Source organism: Mirounga angustirostris, unplaced genomic scaffold (genome assembly GCF_029215605.1).
Source record: "Mirounga angustirostris isolate CCGP_5_RB_7025 unplaced genomic scaffold, mMirAng1.0.hap1 SCAF_16, whole genome shotgun sequence".
Lineage (NCBI taxonomy): Eukaryota > Metazoa > Chordata > Mammalia > Carnivora > Phocidae > Mirounga > Mirounga angustirostris.
In genome coordinates, this window is record NW_026991724.1 from 47,153,847 (window position 1) to 47,173,915 (window position 20,069).

Genomic DNA, 20,069 nt, shown 5'->3' on the forward strand with positions numbered 1-20,069 from the left:
TATATGTTGGTAATAAGGAAAAATGAAAAAAGAAAAAAAAAAAAAAAAAAAAAAGGAAACCTAGGAGGAAAGGAAAAACATCCTCACAACAATCCCATTTTACAGACAAGAACACTGAAGCCCAGAGGCTCCATTACTTGCCCGAGGCTCACGGGGGTTAACTGGAGAGGTGGGATCCGAACTCAGGTTTGCTCCATCCAGAGCCCCCCACTCCTGACCACTACACTGCCTGCCTCAAAACTGGCAGACGGGGGCTGGCCTGGTGGGGACCGGCAGAGGGTGTGCTGAGGCCATGTCAGGAAGGGGACCAGCACAGGGCATGAGGGACTCCAAGAGCTGTGCTCTTGCTTGGCCTGTTCCTTGAGCAGACCCTGCTTAGCAAGAGGCAGCCTGTAGGCCAGGCCTTGAGAGAGCTGGTTCAGGAGGCAGAGGGTAAGTCTTCGCTGAATCTTGGGGTAAATCAGTCTTCCCGCCGAGCCTCAGCTTCCTTGCCTCTAAGATGGAGCCCGCCTCCCAGGGTAGCTATGGGGAACGCAACAAAACTGGGCTCGCCTAGAGCAGAGCCCTGTGCCTGGCACCGAACAGGCACATGGTCAACTGGGGCTCTACTACTTTTAACCACCAGAGGTGGGGTGAGATGCCAGTGGTGCCCACCTGCCCTTGCCCACCTCTGCTCAGAATGGTGGGCCACGGGAGGGCGCTTGGCTGGCTCTGTCAGTAGAGCATACGACTCTTGATCTCGGGCTCGTGAGTTTAAGCCCCACATTGGGCCTAGAGCTTACTTTAAAAAAAAAAAAAAAAAGAATGGCGGGCAACGGGAGGCCCGGGAGCACCGTGCTTCTGGGTGTATACGGTGCAAACCCAAGGTGGGTATGTCCTGGCTAGGCCATCCCAGCAGCCCATCGGGGTCCCTGCAGCATGAATGGAGGTGCTGAAGGCGTAAGAGGGGCTGAGACCCATTTAATGCCGTCAGCGGCCCTAAACCAGACCCAAGCTCCCGCCCCAGCAACAGCTCTCTGGCCGCCTCCAGAGCTCCTCACAGCCCAGCCCAGCAAGCCGCTGGCCTGGGGACACTCAGGAGCTGAGACCCCGGCAACACCCTAGCACCCACATAGCACGCCCACACAATCCCAATCATTCAGTCAGCAATCAGTTATTGAGCACCTACTGCATGCCAGAAACTTTCCTAGGCCCTGGGGATACCATAGTAAATGGCCAGATAAAATCCCTGCCCTCGGAGAACTGAGGTCACAGGCCTACACTGTTAACCCATTTTACAGATGTGAAACCAAGGCTCAGAGAGGCAACAGAGCTTGCTCAGAGTCACCAAAAGGAAGTAGCAGAGCCAGGGTTAGAACTGTGACATCTGCCAAAGCTCAGAAAGCTCCACCGACAGCCCCAAACTCACAACTCACAGCCCACCCTGAGCAGGTAGGGTCAAGGTGCCTCAAATACCACCCCTGCCTGCAAAGGCAGTGGGAAACAGGTTTCCCCTGCCCAGTCTGATGGCGGAGGCCTGGCCCTGGGGATCACCTCCATCCCTCATCACTGCTCTGTGTCTGCAGACCAGGACAGGGCACGATGGGTGGGCACTTCTCCTGGTTCCCACCAGGCGGGCCCCACATCAGCCTCCTTGTCTCTTCAAACACGTCCAGCCCACTCCCCCTCCGGACTCATGGCTGGCCCCTTCACAGGCACTCTCCTGCCCCAGTTAGCCATGGGGCTCACTCCTTGCACTCCTGCAGGTTGTTATCAAATGCCCCTTCTCAGTGAGCCCTCCCTAACCACCTGTTTATGACAGCTCCCCCTGCTTCCTCCCACATCCCTTCTCGCGTTGCTTGATTTTTCTCCATGCCCCTTACCACCACTGCTCGCACCGGTCCCCTTGGGTGCCGCCCACCCTCCCCACTAAATGTAAGGCGCCAACGTGAGAAGGGAACTTCCGCCTATCTGGTTCACTGCCGAGTCGCCAGCACCTGGACCATAGTAGCTGCTCAGTCCGCGTCTACTGACTGAATGGACGCATACGGAGCGCGGCTACCACCAGGCTTCGCCCCCTCCCACCCTAGGAGAAGGTCCACGGAAGCCGGGACAGTCGGCCTCCACCCCGCAGTGCCTGGACAGCTGCCCCTCCCTGCCAAGCCGGTGGGCACCACGCTTCTGGGGCCAGAAGGCCTGGGCTCTAACAGAATAGGCTGGTAGGCTCTTCACTGTCAATGACTTCATTTCTCCAGGCCTCAGCTGCCCACCCGTACAAGCAGACAAGGCCATGCCCTAGCTCCCGGCGCCCTGGGCTCAGGCCGCCTGAAGGGTTAATTAAAGCCACCGCCTGAAGGGTTAATTAAAGCCAAGGTCCTTCCCGTGGCCTCCAGGGCCCAGCACGGTTGGATGCCACATCCGGCTTGCCCTCGCTCTCTCCGCTCCAGCCAGCCTGGCCAACTCAACCAGGCGCGCTCCCGCCTTCATCCCTGCTGTCCCATTCCCTGGGACAGCCTTGCCCAGCTCTGTGTGTGGCTCACCTCCTCGCCTCCCCTCTCCCTCCGGGGCCTCCATCACTGTCCCCTCCTCAGAGAGGCTCGTCCTTAGAGTCCCTACTGCTCACAACGGCACTCCTCACCACCTGACATCGTATGTCTGCTTCTCTGTTCGCTGTCCCCAGCCCCCACTAGAATGTGAACTCCATGAGGGCACCACACGTCCCAGGAGCCTGGGAGCCCGGACGGCCTGGCACACCACACATACTCATTGAGTATTTGCGGAATGAATGAATGTTGAGTATTGCCTCACTGTGTTACTTCAGTTAAGTGACTTCCCCTCCCCGAGCCTCAGTTTCTTCATCTATAAAATGGGGCTATGACTGAGACCACGAATGCAGAGGCAGACTCGAGACCTGGCCCGGGAGCTCATGCCGGATGATGCCCAGGAGCATCCCCAGGCTGCTGCTGAAGAAGTCCATGAAACGGGTTTTAAGGAGCTACTGGCCTGGGGCAGGCGGGTAGGGCTCAGCACCCTGGCTCCTCGGGCTGCAAAGACCCTGTACCTCTGCCTCCCTGGGCACCAGGTGCCAGGAGCAAAGCCAAGGCAGGAGGGGAGAGACGCAATCCAGTGGACAAAAGCAGCCCCTTACCACGCTTGTGGAGCCAGCCTTCTTTGATGACAGACACCTCATTCATGGTGGCAGCGTTGACACGCTGTCACCTAGCTTAGAACAGCTCAGGGCAGCAGGACATGCAGGAGGCACAGTGGACAGAGCACAGTCTGCAAGACAAGAGAGGAGCTCATGAGAACTCGAGGGGGACTCACCACAGCCCCTGGCCTCACGACAGCCCGGCCGGCCGGCCCCTCCAGCCGCTCTGCCTGCTCTGCGCAGGGTGGAGGCGGTGGGGATAGGGAGCCCTGCCCACTTGGCCCAGTCCGAGGAGGAAGATGTGGCCTCGTCCTCAGGGACTCCAACTGGGGGCGGGAGGGGGGGGGCTGACCCTGCCCTCGGAGCCTTACTCTGGAGGGAACGAACAGAGCTCCCCGGCCTAGGCAGGCCTTGCTGAGCGGAGGCAGCCTCTCCACCCACCTTCACCCCAGAGTGGCCTCCACCCCGGTCATTCCCAGGCCCCCACACTGCGGTGACCTGGGATGAATCAGACAGCCCTGGGCACCTGAGGGACTGCTCAGAGCCGCCAGCATCTGCCTGCCGCCCCCCCCCACCCCGACACACGGACACACGCGCGCTCGCACACTCTCTCCGCCCCCTCCCCTCCTTCCAACCTACCACCCTCAGCAAACCAAGTGCCCCCAAACCCCTGCGCCAAGCCACCCTGTGTCACTCCCTCAGCCTCAGCCCCTCTTTGCCCCCACCAGATGACTGAGGGAAGACAAGTTTCCGACGCTCGGGATCTTGAACAAGACAGCAACCTACTGCGAATGCACTTGTCTGGGGCTTAGGAGCCGGTCCCGGGGGCTCAACCAAGGCCCTGGTCCCTTCCCCAAGACCTCCACTTCCGTCCTCAGGGACCAGCAGCCGACAGACTGACAGACGCCGAGGCCGCTGCTTCGTCTCAGGTTCCCAGGGTGGAAGGGAGGAGGGCGGGAGGCAGCCGCCCACTGGGCCCCTACCTAGAGCCACAGGCCTGGAAAGGGGCCACGGAGCCCAAGGCGCCTTTCGCCTTGCCCGGCCCGGGGTTATTTGCGGACAGCAGGTCAGGAGCTACAGCGGCCCCCAGAGAAGTGGCAGCTGGCTCTAGGGACACCACGGGCATCGGCTTTCTCTCATGGCCCAGGGGAGCTGGGGGGCCGGCCACACTACTGCCTGGCATGTGACGGTGGCAGGCCGCCCAGACCCGGGCAGGGAAGGGAGGTAAGTGGGAGGAAGCGAAAGGAGAGACAAGACGGACAGTGACAGGGAAGTAAACAGTGGGGTGAGAGATCACGTTCTGGACTGAGCCGCAAAGGCAGGGCCAGAAGCAGCACAGGGGCTCCCGCCTGCAGCAGGCGGGACCAGCCCCGAGGGGCTCCCGTTCCACAGATGGATGAACGGACGGACCACCCAGGATGGGAGAGCCTGACAATCCCACCAGCCTGCCTTCCACCTCTAACGTGACCAGTCTCTGCCCCTGCCCCGCCCCCTCCCGCCCTGGGGATGGCCTGGCTCACTGGCTCAGGTCCAGTGCTGTCCTCTCCCTCGAGGGCTCCCGCACCCCCTCCCTAGACTCCCCACCCACTCCCTTATTGCTCTCTCCAATCTGTCCCCGTTCACCAGCCAGACCCCTTAAACCTAACCCTATCCTTCCCCCACTCAAAAGGTCTTTCGTGGCTTCCCGCTGACCTCAGGAAAGAGCCAAGCTCCCTCACTTGGGATTCAAGGCCCTTTAGGACCCAGCCTCTACTGACCTTCACTCCAGCTGCCCCCTGCCCCTGCTCTGCCCAGCGGCCCCCACTGTCCATTCACCCGCGTCCTGACGCCTCTCCCAACTGCCCTGGCCTTCTCCCTGGGCTCTGAGTCTCTGCTTTCAACCCTTAGACTCCATCTAAATCTGGCCCCGTTCCTCCAGGTTAAAAACCCTTCCCAGGCCCCCCAGTGTGCTCAGACACAGAACAAAGTCCTTTCCACCACGAGCTTAGGGTCACCTAGAAAGCTCTCTATAAAACCTAATAACCGTGACAATAATTATACCTGGTACTACCTCCGTCTCCAGCCCCCCACCCTCCCCAACCAGGCTTCTGTCTCTCAGGCCCATCCCTCTGGCCTCCATTCCCTGTACCTGTACCTTCTGTGGGTTCTCCCTCCTCCTGGAGGTCTCAGCTGAACCAGCCTCCTCCGGGAAGCCTTCCTGACCTCAGAGGCTGCCTGGGTACTCTCTGCGCACCTCCTCAGCCAATTCTTCCGACACCTATTAAGTGCTAATCTAGTGGACCAGCACAGCATCTGGATATCTGCTGAGTACATAATGAAAGAACCCAAGTCTCCCCAGCCCAGGACCAGACAGAGCCATGGAAACATTTCCAGAGTCTATTCATGCCACCAATCTCCTCTGAGCGTGTCCTAAGCTCCAGACAACCAGAGGGATACCAGAGATGAATCATCAGGAAGACAAGACACGGCCCCTGCCTTCATGAAGCTCTCACCCTGGTGGAGGCGGCAGACAACACACAAGTATGCGTGTAACAATGTCAGGTGGTGAAGAGGCACTGAGAAGCAAAGTCAAGCAGGAGAAAGGGTGGCGGGGAATGTGGGGTGCTATGTTAGCTGTGTGGTAGGGGGGACATGTGAGGAGGGAGGGAGCCACGCTGCCCTGTAGGGAAAAGGATTTCGGGCAGGGGAAGAGCAAGTGCAAACCTCTGAGTCAGGAAGTACTTGTAGAGCGTGAAGAACTGCCAAGGGGCTGGTGTGGCCAAGGAGCCAGGAGAAGTGGGAAGGAAGAACAGTTAGGGCCTGGCGTGAGGGGGTGGTGGGAAGTTCGAGACGTTGTCCCAACATGGGGGCGAACACCACGCTTCCCCTAGTACCAGCTCAGTTCGCAAGTTCCAAAGAACCGGTATGGAGAACCCAAGTCCCAAGGAAGGGTGGCCATGGAAGGACAGGACCGGGTGGGCCTGGCGTCCAATCTCGACGTTCCCCTCCCATCCCCAGCCCGGCGACTTCACCTCCGTGATTCTGCGTGTCTCGGGGTAGTCAGCAGCGCTGAAGCACCCGCTGCGTGCAGAGGCTCGGCCTACTGCCTGGCCCAGACCCTGGGGAACACGTGAACACGTGGGTGAGCATTCAAACACGCAGCTGCCGTGATCAGAGAGAAGCAAAAGCAGCCAGGTATGGCCAACAGTGGTCAGGGTCGCAGAGTCCGCGAGCCACTGCCAGCCGGGTGGCCTTGAGCAAGTGGGGAGCCGGTGCCCTCGTGGGGTCCCTCCTCAATGATCTCAACCGCCCCACCAGAGGGGCAGTGACCATGCCCAGGGGAAGGCAGAAGCTCGGAGAGTGGAAGCAAGCCATTTACCTCGGGTCTCCCCACTGCTCGGCACCCCGGGGCCACTTTCTACATTCTCATTTCAGCAGCTTGGGCAAGGGCAGGGGGAGGAACTGGAAGATCCCCTGCGCCCCGCCTGGATCCCGACCCGTCCTCCCGCTGAGGGTGGCGCCTCGCTGAGGTGTCTATGACGCAGTCCTGGGGTGATGAAATACCAGGCACCGATGCCAAGAGGATGGCCTGCTCCCCAGGGAGCTGCCGGCAGAGGCTGCCCAGGCGGGATGACAGAACAGCCTCTGGAAGCCAGGTGTCAGCACGCAGGGGCCTGCCCTGGCCGCCCCGGCCCAGAGGCAGCACACCCCACGGCAGGGGGGGCCTGCACGGCCCCATCCCCACGCGCTGCTTCCTTGAGTGTCCGGGCCCGAGTCGGACGGACGAGGGCCTGGGCCCGGGCGGCAGCTTGTAGGCTTGAGGTGAGCCCCCTGGGAGACAAGGAGAAAAGAGCAAGGCCACTTCACAAGAGTCACCCACGCTACCAAGGAACGCACACAATCTCGTTATTTAGGAGGAAATACAAGTTACCATCCACCAGGATGGCTGAAATTTTAAAAACGGACGGTGCTAAGTGTTGACAAAGATACAGATGAACAGTGGTGGAAGTATAAAATGGTTCAACCACTATGGAAAACTGCTTGGCAGTAAAAATTAAAACTCAATACATGCCCACACCCCATGACCCAGCAATTCCACAACCCAACCCGACAAAAAGGAGTGTGTTTGTTTACCAAGGGACATATACTGGAATGTTCACAGCAGCAATACTCACAGTAACCCCCGAACTGGAAACAGACCAAATGTCTACCCACAGGAGAATGGAGAAAACAAATGGAGGTAAATTCATACAGCAGAACATTCCTCCACTCACTACTGACACATTCAACAGGGACAGAGCGTAAGAAGGTTACCACAAAAGAAATGAAAGACGACACACACACAACAACACATCAAGTGTGGGTCCATTAGCAATAAGTTCGGAACGGGCAACAACACTACATGTTTAGGGGTACCTTCCTCACTTACAAAACTATGCTGAACGTCAAGGAAACAAATCCACAAAAGTCGGGGGAGTGGGTAGCTTTAGGAGCAGCAGAGGAGTTTCCAGGAGCTGACCGGGTTCTGTTGTGGTCACACCGGGCTCTGTCCTGTGGCCGTTTGTTATACTGCACCACACAAAACAGGTTTAATACCATTTTTCTGTGTCGTATGACAAGAGAAGTAACTATAAAAAAAGAACCTGGGTTTGAGAGTCCAGAGAATGTGCGGAGCCAAAATCAGGCCTCCTGGCTTCCAGAGTTTGCCCTTCCCAAGGCTGGCGTGCCTGGATTTTCCCCTAAAGAAGGTCGGGTCACCAATGAGGAAGGAGGAAGGAGGCGGCATCCAGGGTCCAGAGGATCCGAATTTCACCCCCAGGCTCTGCTGGCTTCCCGGCTGTGTGGCCACAGGCAAGTGACACCCTGCCCTCTGTCGAGTGTAGAGCTTCCCTCCGTACAATTATCCTGCTGGAGAAGGACCACGCACCCCAGGAGGGAGCAGGCACACACTCCGGGCCCCACGGCGTGAGAGTGGGCTGGACGGAGGGGCGGGGACGTCTAGCTCTGCACAGAAGACAGCTGAACAGGGATGAAGATCACTGCTCTCGGTGGTCACTGTGAGCAGGGACAGAGACAGGAGACTCGACAGGGGTCCCCAAGGAGGCTCTGACCACTTTGGCCAGCTTTTATCCGTCTCAAGAGCTGCTGAGTACATGGCTGTCACTGACTTACTCCACCGTTAGTCTCAAACGCTCTACAGTAACTTATTCTAAAACTTCTTTAAGACATTTGTATTACCACCTATCTGACTCACGGGTGTTACTTACTGCTCAATGTTTCCAAACTGTAGCTCCTTCAGGAGCTTCAGCTCACAGAGCCAGAGTCAGATCTGTGAGAGGCAACTTACAGGACGATGCAGGGCCACTGGGGGGAGGTCCTGGTGGCAGTCCTGGGCAGGGACTGGGTCCTGGAAAGGGTCCTTCCAAACCTGTTTCCACATCTGTAAAATTAGGGTTGTGTGGTTCCTGCTGCTCGGGGAGGGCGAGGGAGGGTTGTGAAGGCTCACTGAGCTCTAGCACTTGTCTTCACCCTTTCTATGGGCTCGGACCCTGTGACCACCGAGTCAGAGCCCATCCCTCCTGTGCTCAAACCCTCCGGTGTCCCCATCTTACCCCGAGTAAAAGCCAGAGTCCTTACAGGACCCTCAGGACCCTATGAGATCTGCATGGTTCCCCCTTTACTTCTCCAAATACACTCCATTTCAACAGTGCCTAGTCCTGTGGCTCCTCCAACACACCAGGACATCCCTACCTCAGGGCCTTTGCACCTGCTGCCCCCTTGGTCGGAATGCTCTGCTCGCAGGTATCTGAGGGGCCCCATTCCGCTTTCTTCAGCCTCTGCTCACATGCCACTTTCTTCAAGAAGTCTTCCTAAACAGACAAAAGGGAGCTCCCATCCTACCTCCCCTAACCCTTTATTTTTCTCCATACCTCTACCTCTCCTTATCCTTTTTCTCTGTAAGCATTTTTCATCGCTGTCGTGACTTTATGGATTTACCTGTGTATCAGCTTATTGTTAACCTCTCCCCACTATAATGTCAGCACGGTAAGAGCAGGGGCTCTGGCCTGTCTTGGGCCCTGCTGGATCCTCTGAGCCTTGCAAGGTGCTGGGTACACAGTGGGCACTTAAAAAGTTATTTGCGGAATGAATGCGCAATGTGAAGCCCTGTGCCCAGAACAGGCTCAGAGTGACTTAGGTTCCTTTCCTTGCCACTCGTCAACTCCTTTTTTCCTCTGGGCCCCCCTCCCTGACCTCGTTTCTATGCCAGACGACACAGATGGCATAAGGGAGGCAGGAGGGGAGGCTGAGGCTCTGCAGCTCCTGGAGCTAGAGACAGCAGGGTGGGGCTCCTTCCTGGGGCTACAACCCCCCAGGGCCCTCTGCCACCTGCCCTCTAATCTGCACCTTCCCTATAGCTCCCTGAGGAGGACTTGCTCAGGAGATAAACGCAAAGACAACAGGAACCTGTCCTTCAACAGGCAACACCTGCTTGCGGGAATCTGGGAGGAAACACACGCGCGGGGTGAGCTGAGGGAAGCAGCTCCCTTGTTTGCCGTCCCCAGCTATGTGAACTGGTTCCGTGCTTTGTGAGCGCACTTTAGCAGTACTAAAAAAGTGGCAACCCGCCGTCAGAATTTCTCCTGCAGATCATTGCCTGTGCACAGAGGTTCTAAGGTGGGGTTTCTCCGCCTCAGCAGGAGTGTTACTTGGAACCAAGTAATTCTTGGTGCAGAAGCTGCTGTGTACACAGGAGGAGGCTTTACCAGCATCCCTGGTCTCTACCTGCACACCTTCCCCTGAGCTGTGACTATCAAGGAAGTCCTCACAGGGGCACCTGGGTGGCTCAGTCAGCTGAGCCAGCCACTCTTGATCTCAGCTCAGGTCAGGTCATGATCTCAGGGTCGTGGAATCGAGCCCCGCTTGGGGCTCCTGGGGCTCCGGGCTCAGCGCAGAGCTGGCTTGTCCCTTTCCCTCCCTCTGCTCTAAGATAAATAAATAAAATCCTTAAAAAAAAAAAAAGAGTCCTCACACGCTACCAAATGTCCCCTGCAGGCAGAGCGCCCCAGAGCAGAGCCCACCGCCCCACCAGCTGCGAAGCGCTGTGCCGAGGGTACACTTGCTGAAATCGTGCAAGACTGGAAGTGACCGACACGCCGGGCCCAGGGCTCTGTCACCCTAGCAACGGTTAATGTGGCGGCACCAAAAAGAGGGAGCGGATGCCCATGTGCCCGTGTCTCATTTACCACAGGCCAGGCATACCCAAGTGCTCTGCGCGGGGGAATTCAACCCTCCCGGGCACTTTTACAATCTTTTTTTTTTTTTAAGATTTTTTAAATTTATTTTGACAGAGAGAGACACAGCGAGAGAGGGAACACAAGCAGCGGCAGTGGGAGAGGGAGAAGCAGGCTCCCCGCCGAGCAGGGAGCCCGATGCAGGGCTCGATCCCAGGACCCCGGGATCATGACCGGGGCCGAAGGCCGACGCTTAACCGACTGAGCCACCCAGGCGGCCTTACAATCTCTTTCTAATGAAGAACCGTGTCACGATGTGCAGTGACCACTGCCAGCCCCTCGGCCAGGAAGTGTGGAGCCGGCGGGGCCAGCGGCCACATGGCCTCTGGAGTCCCGCACACCGGGAGCCGGGCCCTGCTCCCCAGCTTTGTGGGCTTCAAGCTTCCCGCCCTGGCTGAGGGGCCCTCCCCGGCACCGCCGCGCAGCCCTCGGACGGAAGCAGCCTCCACGGGCAACCTGCCCATCGGCACTGAGCGTGCGCTCAGCTCCACGGAACATCCCGCCTGATCCCCCTCCTGCCACACAGACGTGCGCCCGCACGGGGCCTCCATTCGGGTGGCTGGAGCCAGCCCAAGCGGAAACGTGAGCCACAGCGGCCTCTTCAGGAAAGCAGTCACGCGATGGACGACTGACAACAGATCTCACGGGGGAGAGCGTCTTAGGCCAGAGGCCACATGGAGGTGCGTGTCTCACCGTGGCCCACGTGGAAGGAAGTGCTGAGAGAGGCAGGACCACGGGGGCAGGAGTCAAGGCTGCCTCAGGAACCAGATGCGCTTCCACCTCGGCTCTGCCACCTCCTGTGGGACCCCGGGCACGTGGCTTCCCCTCTTCCCCTCAGTCTCCTCATCCACACACCAGAGACGGAGCGGTACGCACTCCCTGCGGTGGGGCCTAGAGTTAATCCACACCAAGTCCCTCGAACTCTGCCAGCGAGCCAACCGCTCGGCACCCGGCAGGTGTTAGTGCCTCCGCTGCGGGGAGGCGGGGGGACCCTCGCTTCCCACGTCGCACGTTTCTGTAACATGAGAGTTTTTACCTATCCCACCTCCTCGGCGGGAAGGCCGCGTTAAAGACACTTTTTTTCTCTTCAGTGGCACCCAGTCCCCTCAGCTGCCCCATCGGTCTACTTGGAGCAGGTACAGGACTAGGAGCAGGCTCAAGACGTAGGTGGACTGCAAGAGATACTGGGACAAGAGTAAGCAGAGCAGATTTCCTTCTCTTCCTTGCCACCCCCGCCCACCCTTCCCCCTCAGCCCACCACCCAGGGCCTTACAGCACCCCACGGAAATCACGTCCCATATCGGAGTCGTCCTGGCCACGGGCTCCAAACACACCGAGTGCACCAGGCTGCAGCCAGGCAGAGACCCTCCGAACACAGCTCTGACCCTGTCCCTCCCCTGCTTGGGGATCACATCCAAGGCCTTCATGGAGACAGGGGTCCACCTGAAGTGGCCCCTGCCTATCCTCCTGCCTCTTTGATCAGCAGCACCATCCCCACAGGCACTCTTCCCTTCTCCCGGTCCCTCGAACAATCCTTGCTCTCTCCCCCTCCCTCCCTCCCTCCCTCCCTCTCTCTCTCTCTCACACACACACACACACACACACACACACCCAGGACCTTGCACATACTAGTCGCCCCACCCGGCGCACTGCTCACCCATCTTCACCTGCTAAATCCGTATTTCCTCAGGGAAGACTGCCCTGAGTGCTCCTTGCCCCACAATGAGTCACAGATCCTCAGAGCTCAGCGTCCCTGCCCCCTCATGGCTCTTACCTCGAATGTGCTCAGTCACTTGGACAAGTGTCTGGGTATTGGTGCCTCCCCCATTCGATGGGGTGCTCCACAAGGCAGGGATGGGAATGTCCTGGTCTCCACTGTGTCCCCACCACAGGGCCAGGCCCAGAGCTTCCATAGACTCAGGGTAGGGGTAGCAACCCCAATCATACCTTTGAGGTCGGAGTTGGGTCAAGTGAAGGTGAAACAAAAATCCTGCTTTCATTCATTCCACAAATATGGCACCCAGGCTGTGTCAGCAACTGCTCTGGTCACCAGGGAGGCAGCAGTGACCAAAACAGAGCTCCCTGCCCTAGGGGAGTTTATGGGGGGAGGGGGGAGGGTGGACAAGCCTTAAAGCAAAGCTAAATGAAGAGCAAATTACATGCTGTAACAGAAGTTGACAAACGCTATGGAGAAAAGCAGCACATGGGGGACTAGGTATGTGGGAAGGGGAGAGTGTTTCTGGTTTTATCCAGGGTGATCAGAGAAGGGCTCACTGAGATGGTGAAACGTGAGCAGAAATTCTCCCTGAGAGATGAGGCAGCCACTGGGGCCAGGGGAGAGGGGGGAGAGCACCCCAGGCCCAGGTAGAGTAGCACCAAGGCCAGGTGTGACCGAGTCAGGAGGGTGGAGGGGAAGGAAGCACGTGAGACTGGGGGGGGGGGGCGGCTGGCTGAGCAGGCCTGGGAGGCCGCTGTAAGGGCTGTGACTGTTTCTCAGGGACAGATGGGGAACAGTCTGGCTTGGGGCGCAGCAGGATGCGGAGTTCCTGGCCCCGGTGAGGCAGAGACTGTATCACAACCGCCTCCTGCAGCTGTCCCCAGAGAAGCCCGATGCACTGGCCTGACTCTCTCACCTGCTGGCCCCCAATGGGGAAACTGAGGACAGGAAGGATGCAGTGAGTACCCAATGCTGGGCAGCCAGGACTTGGCAGAAGAAACCGGATCATGTCCGTCCCAGCCCTGAGCGTCTTCCACCTCCTTCTGTCCTCACTCCCAAGAGACCGAGCCCCCTCTCGCACTGGGGCCAGCCCTCCCTTACCATCCCTGACAGCTTGCAGACCTGGGCTGCCCCTGTTGTACACAAATGCACGCGTGCGCACACGAGCAAGGCCCCTCCGGTCTGGCTAAAGGCTTCTTCCCTCACAGGCATTGCTCCACATCATCATCTGCCTGCTTCCCTGGCCAGCAGTTTTGAGGCAGGGTCTGGTGGCATGAGTGTCCATCTTATCCCTGGGGCACTTAGGAGCAAGCACCTTGGGTCCTACCCATGGATAACATTTACTGAGTGTTCATGATGTGCCAGGTCTGGACTCCTATGAATCCTCATGGCAATCCTGGGAGGTAGATGCTATTGTTAACCCCATTCTTCAGAAGAGGAAACTGAGACCCAGAGAGAAGAAATCACATGCCCAAGATCACACAGCGGGTGAGTGCAGGAGATGACTGACCTAGCCAACAGAAGTTTCTGTAGTAGAAATGCAGGCATAGGGGCTAGTGCAAGTAAAAAACTTGTGGGGCACCTGGGTGGCTCAGTCGTTAAGCGTCTGCCTTCAGCTCGGGTCATGATCCCAGGGTCCTGGGATCGAGCCCTGCATCAGGCTCCCTGCTCGGTGGGAGGCCTGCTTCTCCTTCTCCTACTCCCCCTGCTTGTGTTCCCATTCTCGCTGTCTCTCTCTCTGTGTCAAATAAATAAAATCTTTAAAAAAAAACAAAACAAAAAAACTTAAATACAAGTAAAAATTTAGTTTAATTAACTAAAACTCAAAATAGCCACACAGAACTAGTAGCTAGCATATTGGGAGGTGCAGCTCCACAGAACCTCTCTGATGAAGCACCAGGGGGCTGAAGGCAGGAGGGGGGGTGGGGGCAGATGAAGGCTGGGGATGTGCTCACAGGCCCAAGGGGTTGGATCACCCCAGCCTGCTGCAGAGAAGCTCCCATGTGGTATCATCACTCCCAACCCCTGACCCATCAGCCCAGGGAACTGAAACAGGGCTCAGAGGCCCAAATCCATACCTAGAGTGCTGGTCAAGTCAAATCCTGACTGCTACCTTCCAAGATGCACAGGTCGCTTCCCCAAACCTCAGTGTCTTCATCTATAAAACGGGATCTTAATGCCAACCTGAGCATGTGTTTGTATTATTTCAAAAGATGTTTTGTTTTTTGGGGTGTTTTTGGGGGGGGTTGTTTTTTTGGCAATCCAGGGTCATGAGGACCCAATGAGACATGCTTCAAGCACAGCTGGGGATGAGGCCAGCACTTGCAACAGGCAGCAGTTACACAAAGGCAAACTCCAAAGTCAAGGGCCAGCCTGAGCCTGAGTTAGTCAGAGCTATGGAAGTGGCAGCTATGTTCATACTGTCACTAGCTGGTTAAAAGGAATCATCCAGATGATTCATGACATGCCCATATTAACTTGTTGAAAATATCATCTAAATGAGAACACACAGCTAAAAAAGAGTAGACAAGTCGCAGACACTACCCCAAAACACATGCTCAACCCTTGCCACCCCTCCAACCCCCCTCTAGGTCTTGGGACACCAGTTTGAGAAGCACAGACTTGCCTGCCAGACCTGGGACCCGCCACCCTCCTGTGCACTGACCCCACTCCCCCAGCTGCAGTGGCGTGTACTCGGGGTCACCACACTGAGGTGTATCCCTTCAGGGCCTTTACGCGTGCGGCACCTCTGCCTGGCCCATTTCTTTGGGCTTTCACGTCAAGGCTTGAATGCCTCCCCTCAGGAGCCTTCCCCAAGTCCCCCTCCTGCCAAAGCCAGCCAGATCGGTGTTCCCTTCCTCTGTGGCACCAAGCACTCACAGGACAAACGCTACTTCTCCGCCTCCTCCAGCAGACTGGGCGCCGCTCCCTGACAGACACAACTATACACGGCCCATAGTAGGTCCTCAATAAATTATCTGGTCAAAGAACGGAATACACAATGACCAAAAATAGCCAAGGGCGGGCTCCAGAGCCATTCAGGAATCAGACCCCACGGGAAGGAATAGGGGAGTACCTCCCAACTCTCACCCCTGGCCCCTGGCCTCTAGGGAAGGAAGGGGCTGGCCAAGGCCAGGGCTCCGTGGGCACTGTGGGGGGGGTGGAGAGAGGCCACTGCACCCCATCTCCCAAGCAGGGATCGAATGGAGCTAATCCAGTCATTTCCAGAACAAATGAGGCCTACTTCATGTCAGCTCTGTCCAGGAGGGGAGACAGCAAAAAAGTCATTAGGACCACAGTAGTGAGGGGCGCCTGGCCGGCTCAGTCGGTGGAGCGTGCGACTCTTGATCTCGGGGTTGTGGGGTCATGCCCCATGTTGGGTGTAGAGATTACTTAAAGTCTTTAAAACCGCAACAGCAGCGATTACCTCAGAAACAGTGGCCATGGCATTGATCGGAGGCAGAAGGGCCAGTCTCAAAAAGGCAGACTCAACCCCAGATACAGCTGGCTTCCAATTTCCTGTCTGTCACCAACACTGTGACTTTGGGCAAATCCAGTAACCTGCCTGGGCCTTTGCAGGCTCACCTATGAAATGGGAGGAAGAGTTGCGCTGAGCTCCCGGGTCACGCTGAGGATTGGTGAGAGCAGGCACATCAGGCCCCGGAGCGGGCCCGGCACGGAAAGGCCGCCCTGTTAGCGCTCAACAACGACAAAGCAGTCTGCGTAGCTTTCTGTGCCTCAGTTTCCTAACCACCAATGGTGGTGCCTGTTACCCACCTCACAGGCTGCTGTGCCCAAGCTAACAGACACAGGCTGCTCAGAGCCGAGTCTGGCTGAACAGGGGCGCGGTGATGGGTATGATTAATATTCCTGTCAGGAGCCCACCCCAGCAGGAACCTCGGCTGATCGGCCTGCCACCTCCTCCCAAGACTCCAAACACACAGCGGCTCCACCAACCAGCAAGCCCAGGCTGGCTGCGCCCAGGGGCCCCCGTCCGCTCGCAGATGCCCAACCTGACCCAGGCTCACCATCTCCTGCAGCAGCAGCACGGATCTACCAAGCACCCTCCCAGGAGGCCCCGTATCAGGCACTTTCTAACACACGAGATCCCTGAATCCTCCCGACAGCCCCACATGGCAGGGTTGTTCCCATTTCAGCAGAGCAAAATGCACCTCAAAGACATGATATGAGGCCCCCAGGGCTCCAGAGCAACCAAGGGAGAAGCTAGGAACAGGGAGCACACCCAGGTCAGCCCAGACCACTATGCAATGACCCACCCGATGAAGACCTTGAAATCAGACCGGGAGGGGGGAGGGAGGGGGGCAAGGGAGTGGCAGCTGCCCCCCCCCCAGTCCATTTGGAAAGGGCCCACAAGGTGGCAAACCAAGGCAGGCTTGGATTTCTGGCCTCACCCTTAGAAACAACATCTGTGGACGAGCTTCCTGGGCAGAATGGCAGAGCTCGAGGAACTTCCTGCACGGACCTCTACATGTAGTCTCCCCTTAGCCAACCCCGGCTTACCGTCCCCTGCTTCAGGCACCCAGTACAGCCAGGCCCCACGGCGGGTGCTGAGTTGGCGGTGGGTCCTGCCCCCAAGGGGGCCAGGCCCAAGCTCCCACCCCCCACCCCTGCCCCTCCCACACCCGCTCCCTTGTTCCCTCCCTCCTGGTCCTGCTCCCAGGGCTGTCTCCCCTAGCTGGGCCTCTTGCTGCTTGGCTGGTTGTCCAGAAGAGCCTGCCACGGAACCACCCCACCGTGCAGCCCAGAGGCCTGGTGGTTGGGAGCCTTCCACTGAGAGCTCTTGGGAAGTTGAAGAGGCCCAGGGAGGGGTGTCCCTGGGTCCTCCAGAGGCCTGGAGATAACTTCAAAAGACACTCCTTTCCATCCCCTCATCCCAAAGGATTTCCGGAGACCCCAGGAGGTTTGCTCTGAGTCTCCACTCCTTCCAGGAAGACAGCCCAGGGCAAGCCTGGGAAATTCAACAGCCTGGCCTCAGCTTACTGCGCTAAGCCTTCAGTGTGGGGCCCCTCACCCACAATTACCTGGTCTCGGAAGACTCTGGAGCCACACCGCCCAAATTCAGAACCCATCCCCAAAACTGCGGGGCTGGGGACCCAGAACTGGTTACTGAGGCTCTCCAGGCCTCTGCGAGCTGGGAATCAGAGCCGAGTCCGCCCCGATCTAAGGGGTCTTCACTGAAGTCCTCCCATGGCTCCTTCACAGCACTCGAATCCCTACCGCCATGTCACCTCCTCCAGGAGGCCCTCCCTGATCATCCCACCTAAAACACAGTAATATCCGCACTCTCTTTTCTCTGACCCCCATTCACTTTGCCTTCCCAACACTGACCCAACACTGATATCCTTTCCTAGATTCGTTTGCTGGGCACCTATCTCCACTAGAAGATAGGCCCGTAAAGCCTGGTCATCCCAAGTTCTAGAGCAGCAACCGGGAATGTGGCAGATCCTCAGGCACACAAGCGACATGGAAGGTCAAATCAGCCAAGTACAGGTTTTATCAGGTATTACTGTTGTTCAGCACTGTTATTTGATATTAGCCCAGCTGTCGGGGTTGGGGAGGGGTGGGCCCAAATCACCTCACTGAGCCTCCCCCCATCTGTCCCTAAACGGAACAGCCCCGGGCCCTGGGGAATGCGGTGTGAAAACCACAGAGGAGGGAGGCGACCATCACGCCTTCGCCGTTTCTAAGGCAGTGATTCTACTCAAGGGGGAAGTGGGAGGCATGTGAAACTCCCTGACCGGCTCGAAAATCTACCCCCCGCCCCAGGCAGAAGCCTGAGAACCTCTTCTGGCAAAAGGCACTTTCTGAAGCTCAAAATCTGACCAAGCTGTTCCTCAGAGAAGTCTGCAAGGCTCTGACCCCCACCTGCCCTCCGCCTCGGCCTCCCCTCACTCACCCTGCCCCGCCACTCAGGCCTCCTCCATACCGCAGGTCCCTGCACCTCACCAAGCTTTCAACTCTGACCCTGTGGTTTCCCCACCGCCCTCCAAGGCCGGTCCTTCTCCTCACTCACCTGGTCCATCCGATCGGGGATCAGCAAAGAGGCCTTCCTGACAGCCCAACTACGGAAGCTCCCAGTCACACCTGATTTTAACTGCCTGCCTAGCACCTTCCTCTAACCTGTCCCTTGCTTATTCGCCAGGTTGATGGTTTGTCTCCCTCGATGCCACGGAAGGAGTGGCTCTGTCGAGGGCACCGCTGCATCCCTAGCACCCAAAGCGACACCAGGCATGCAGCAGGTGCTCAGTAAAAGCTGGTGGATAAACGAAACCCTTTGGCTCTGCAATGCCTTCGGGATCCAATGCACACTTCTCTCCCCCGCAACCCCAGCCCAGGTGGCTCTGCACAGCTGGGCCCCTGACTCCCATGAGCACTTTTGCTCCTCACCCAGCTTGTGCGCCCACCCTTCTGCCTCGCAGCCTTCAAAAGGGCTGTTCTCACTGGGGTCAAGGCCCTTCCTGCCACTCCCGGGGGCTGTGGTGGAGATTCAGTAAAAGCACATATAGCAGAGGAGTGTAGCACAGCCTGACACCCAAAAAAGAGCTAGAATTTTTACCTCGGAGGAGCTCTGGGCAGCAACTGTGTGGGAGGATGAGGAGGTCTGGGCGCTGCACTTGCTACCCTTTATTTGATTATATGTCCCCACCCCCGCCCCAACCCTCCAAAACCTGTTTCCTCATCTGGAAAATAGAGATGCTAATTTCAGCTGGGCCCTCCTCCTGGTGGTACCCGCCAAGGCTCTGCAGCCTGGGAAGGGCCTCCAAGATAATAAGAATTACAATCGCTAAGATATCCTGAGGGCTCACCGTTTGTCAGGCGCTCTTCTGAAAGAGCAAGAACAGGAAACGTTTACTGGAGACTGTTATGCTAGTGAGGCTATGAATGCTTTCCACCAATTAACCCATTTAACCTTCACGACTATGTATGGGGGTGGGGGGAGGGGGAATGACCATCCCTTGACACAGACAATGAAAGCTCAGAAAGATTGAGGAACCTGCTCAAGGACACACAGCCAGGGAGTGCTAGGGCTGGACTTGAACCCCATGCTCTGAATCACCTTGGTGCAGCTCTTTAGAGGTCAGAAACCAGGACACGGGATTCCCAGATTCTTGGCTGGGCCAGCTGGGGAGCTGGACATCAAGACAGTTGAGACGACTGAGGGGAGGGCATGGGGAAAGATGGACGTATTCAGGACTGCCGACTGAGCACCTGCACAGTGCCAGCCACCATCCTAGGAGCTTCTCATGGATGAACCCATTTCGTCCTCACAACAGTCTGAGTTGGGTGCCGTTCAGAGCCCACTGCACAAGAGGTGAACACTGAGGTCCAAGGTCACACAGCCAGAACATGAAAGCTCCAGAAAACTTGCATGCAGGCCCAACCCATCCTTGGGCAGCGACCTCTAACACGGCTCCCCTATGTCACCCCCTGCACGGCTCCCCTGTTTTCTCCTGGCTCCCAGCACGCATACTGCACCGGGTCAAAAGACACCCTGGCTCAACTCTGAGGAGGGACGGAGTTTCACCAGCTAGCCCAGAACTACTAGACTGGCTGCCGAGATGCTCACAGCAGCCCTGGGCTCGGAGGGTGAGGGGAAGGAAATGCCCAAGGGTGCAGCTGACAGGGGCCAGGGCAGGGCCTTTGAGGTGCCAGAGACCCACTCGAGCTTGGGACCTGGGGAACAAGGAGCGCACGACACTAGAGGCAAGCCGACCTGGGTTCAAAGCCCAGCCTGCCCCCTAGGGTCTGACAGACCGAGGACAAAGCAATTCTTTCCCCTGAGCCCCAATGTCTCATTTTGCAAAAAGGAAAGAAATACCATATCCACTGCTGGGGGCAACTAACCCACGGTTCTAGGTACTTGTAGACAAGAGGTTCACTGAGGGCAAACCGGGCCGGGAGTTCACGTCTTGGTTCTACTACTTCTGACTGA

At 57.6% G+C, this 20,069-nt stretch overlaps 1 protein-coding gene across 7 annotated transcripts in view; it reads right to left on the reverse strand.

Annotated features, from left to right (window-relative positions):
* Positions 1-20,069, reverse strand: part of AKT2 (AKT serine/threonine kinase 2) — a 48,022-nt gene that overhangs the window by 25,375 nt on the left and 2,578 nt on the right. Inside the window, exons 1-2 of one of the 7 annotated variants that reach the window (XM_045891532.2) lie at positions 6,486-6,504; positions 3,128-3,258 (exon numbers count right to left, since the gene is read on the reverse strand). The exons of 1 other annotated variant lie outside the window; for it this stretch is intronic. In XM_045891532.2, coding sequence (XP_045747488.1) covers positions 3,128-3,173 — 46 coding nt within the window. In that variant the 5' untranslated portion in view covers positions 3,174-3,258; positions 6,486-6,504. 5 more of the 7 variants (XM_045891529.3, XM_045891530.3, XM_045891528.3 and 2 more) reach the window with 5 other exon arrangements.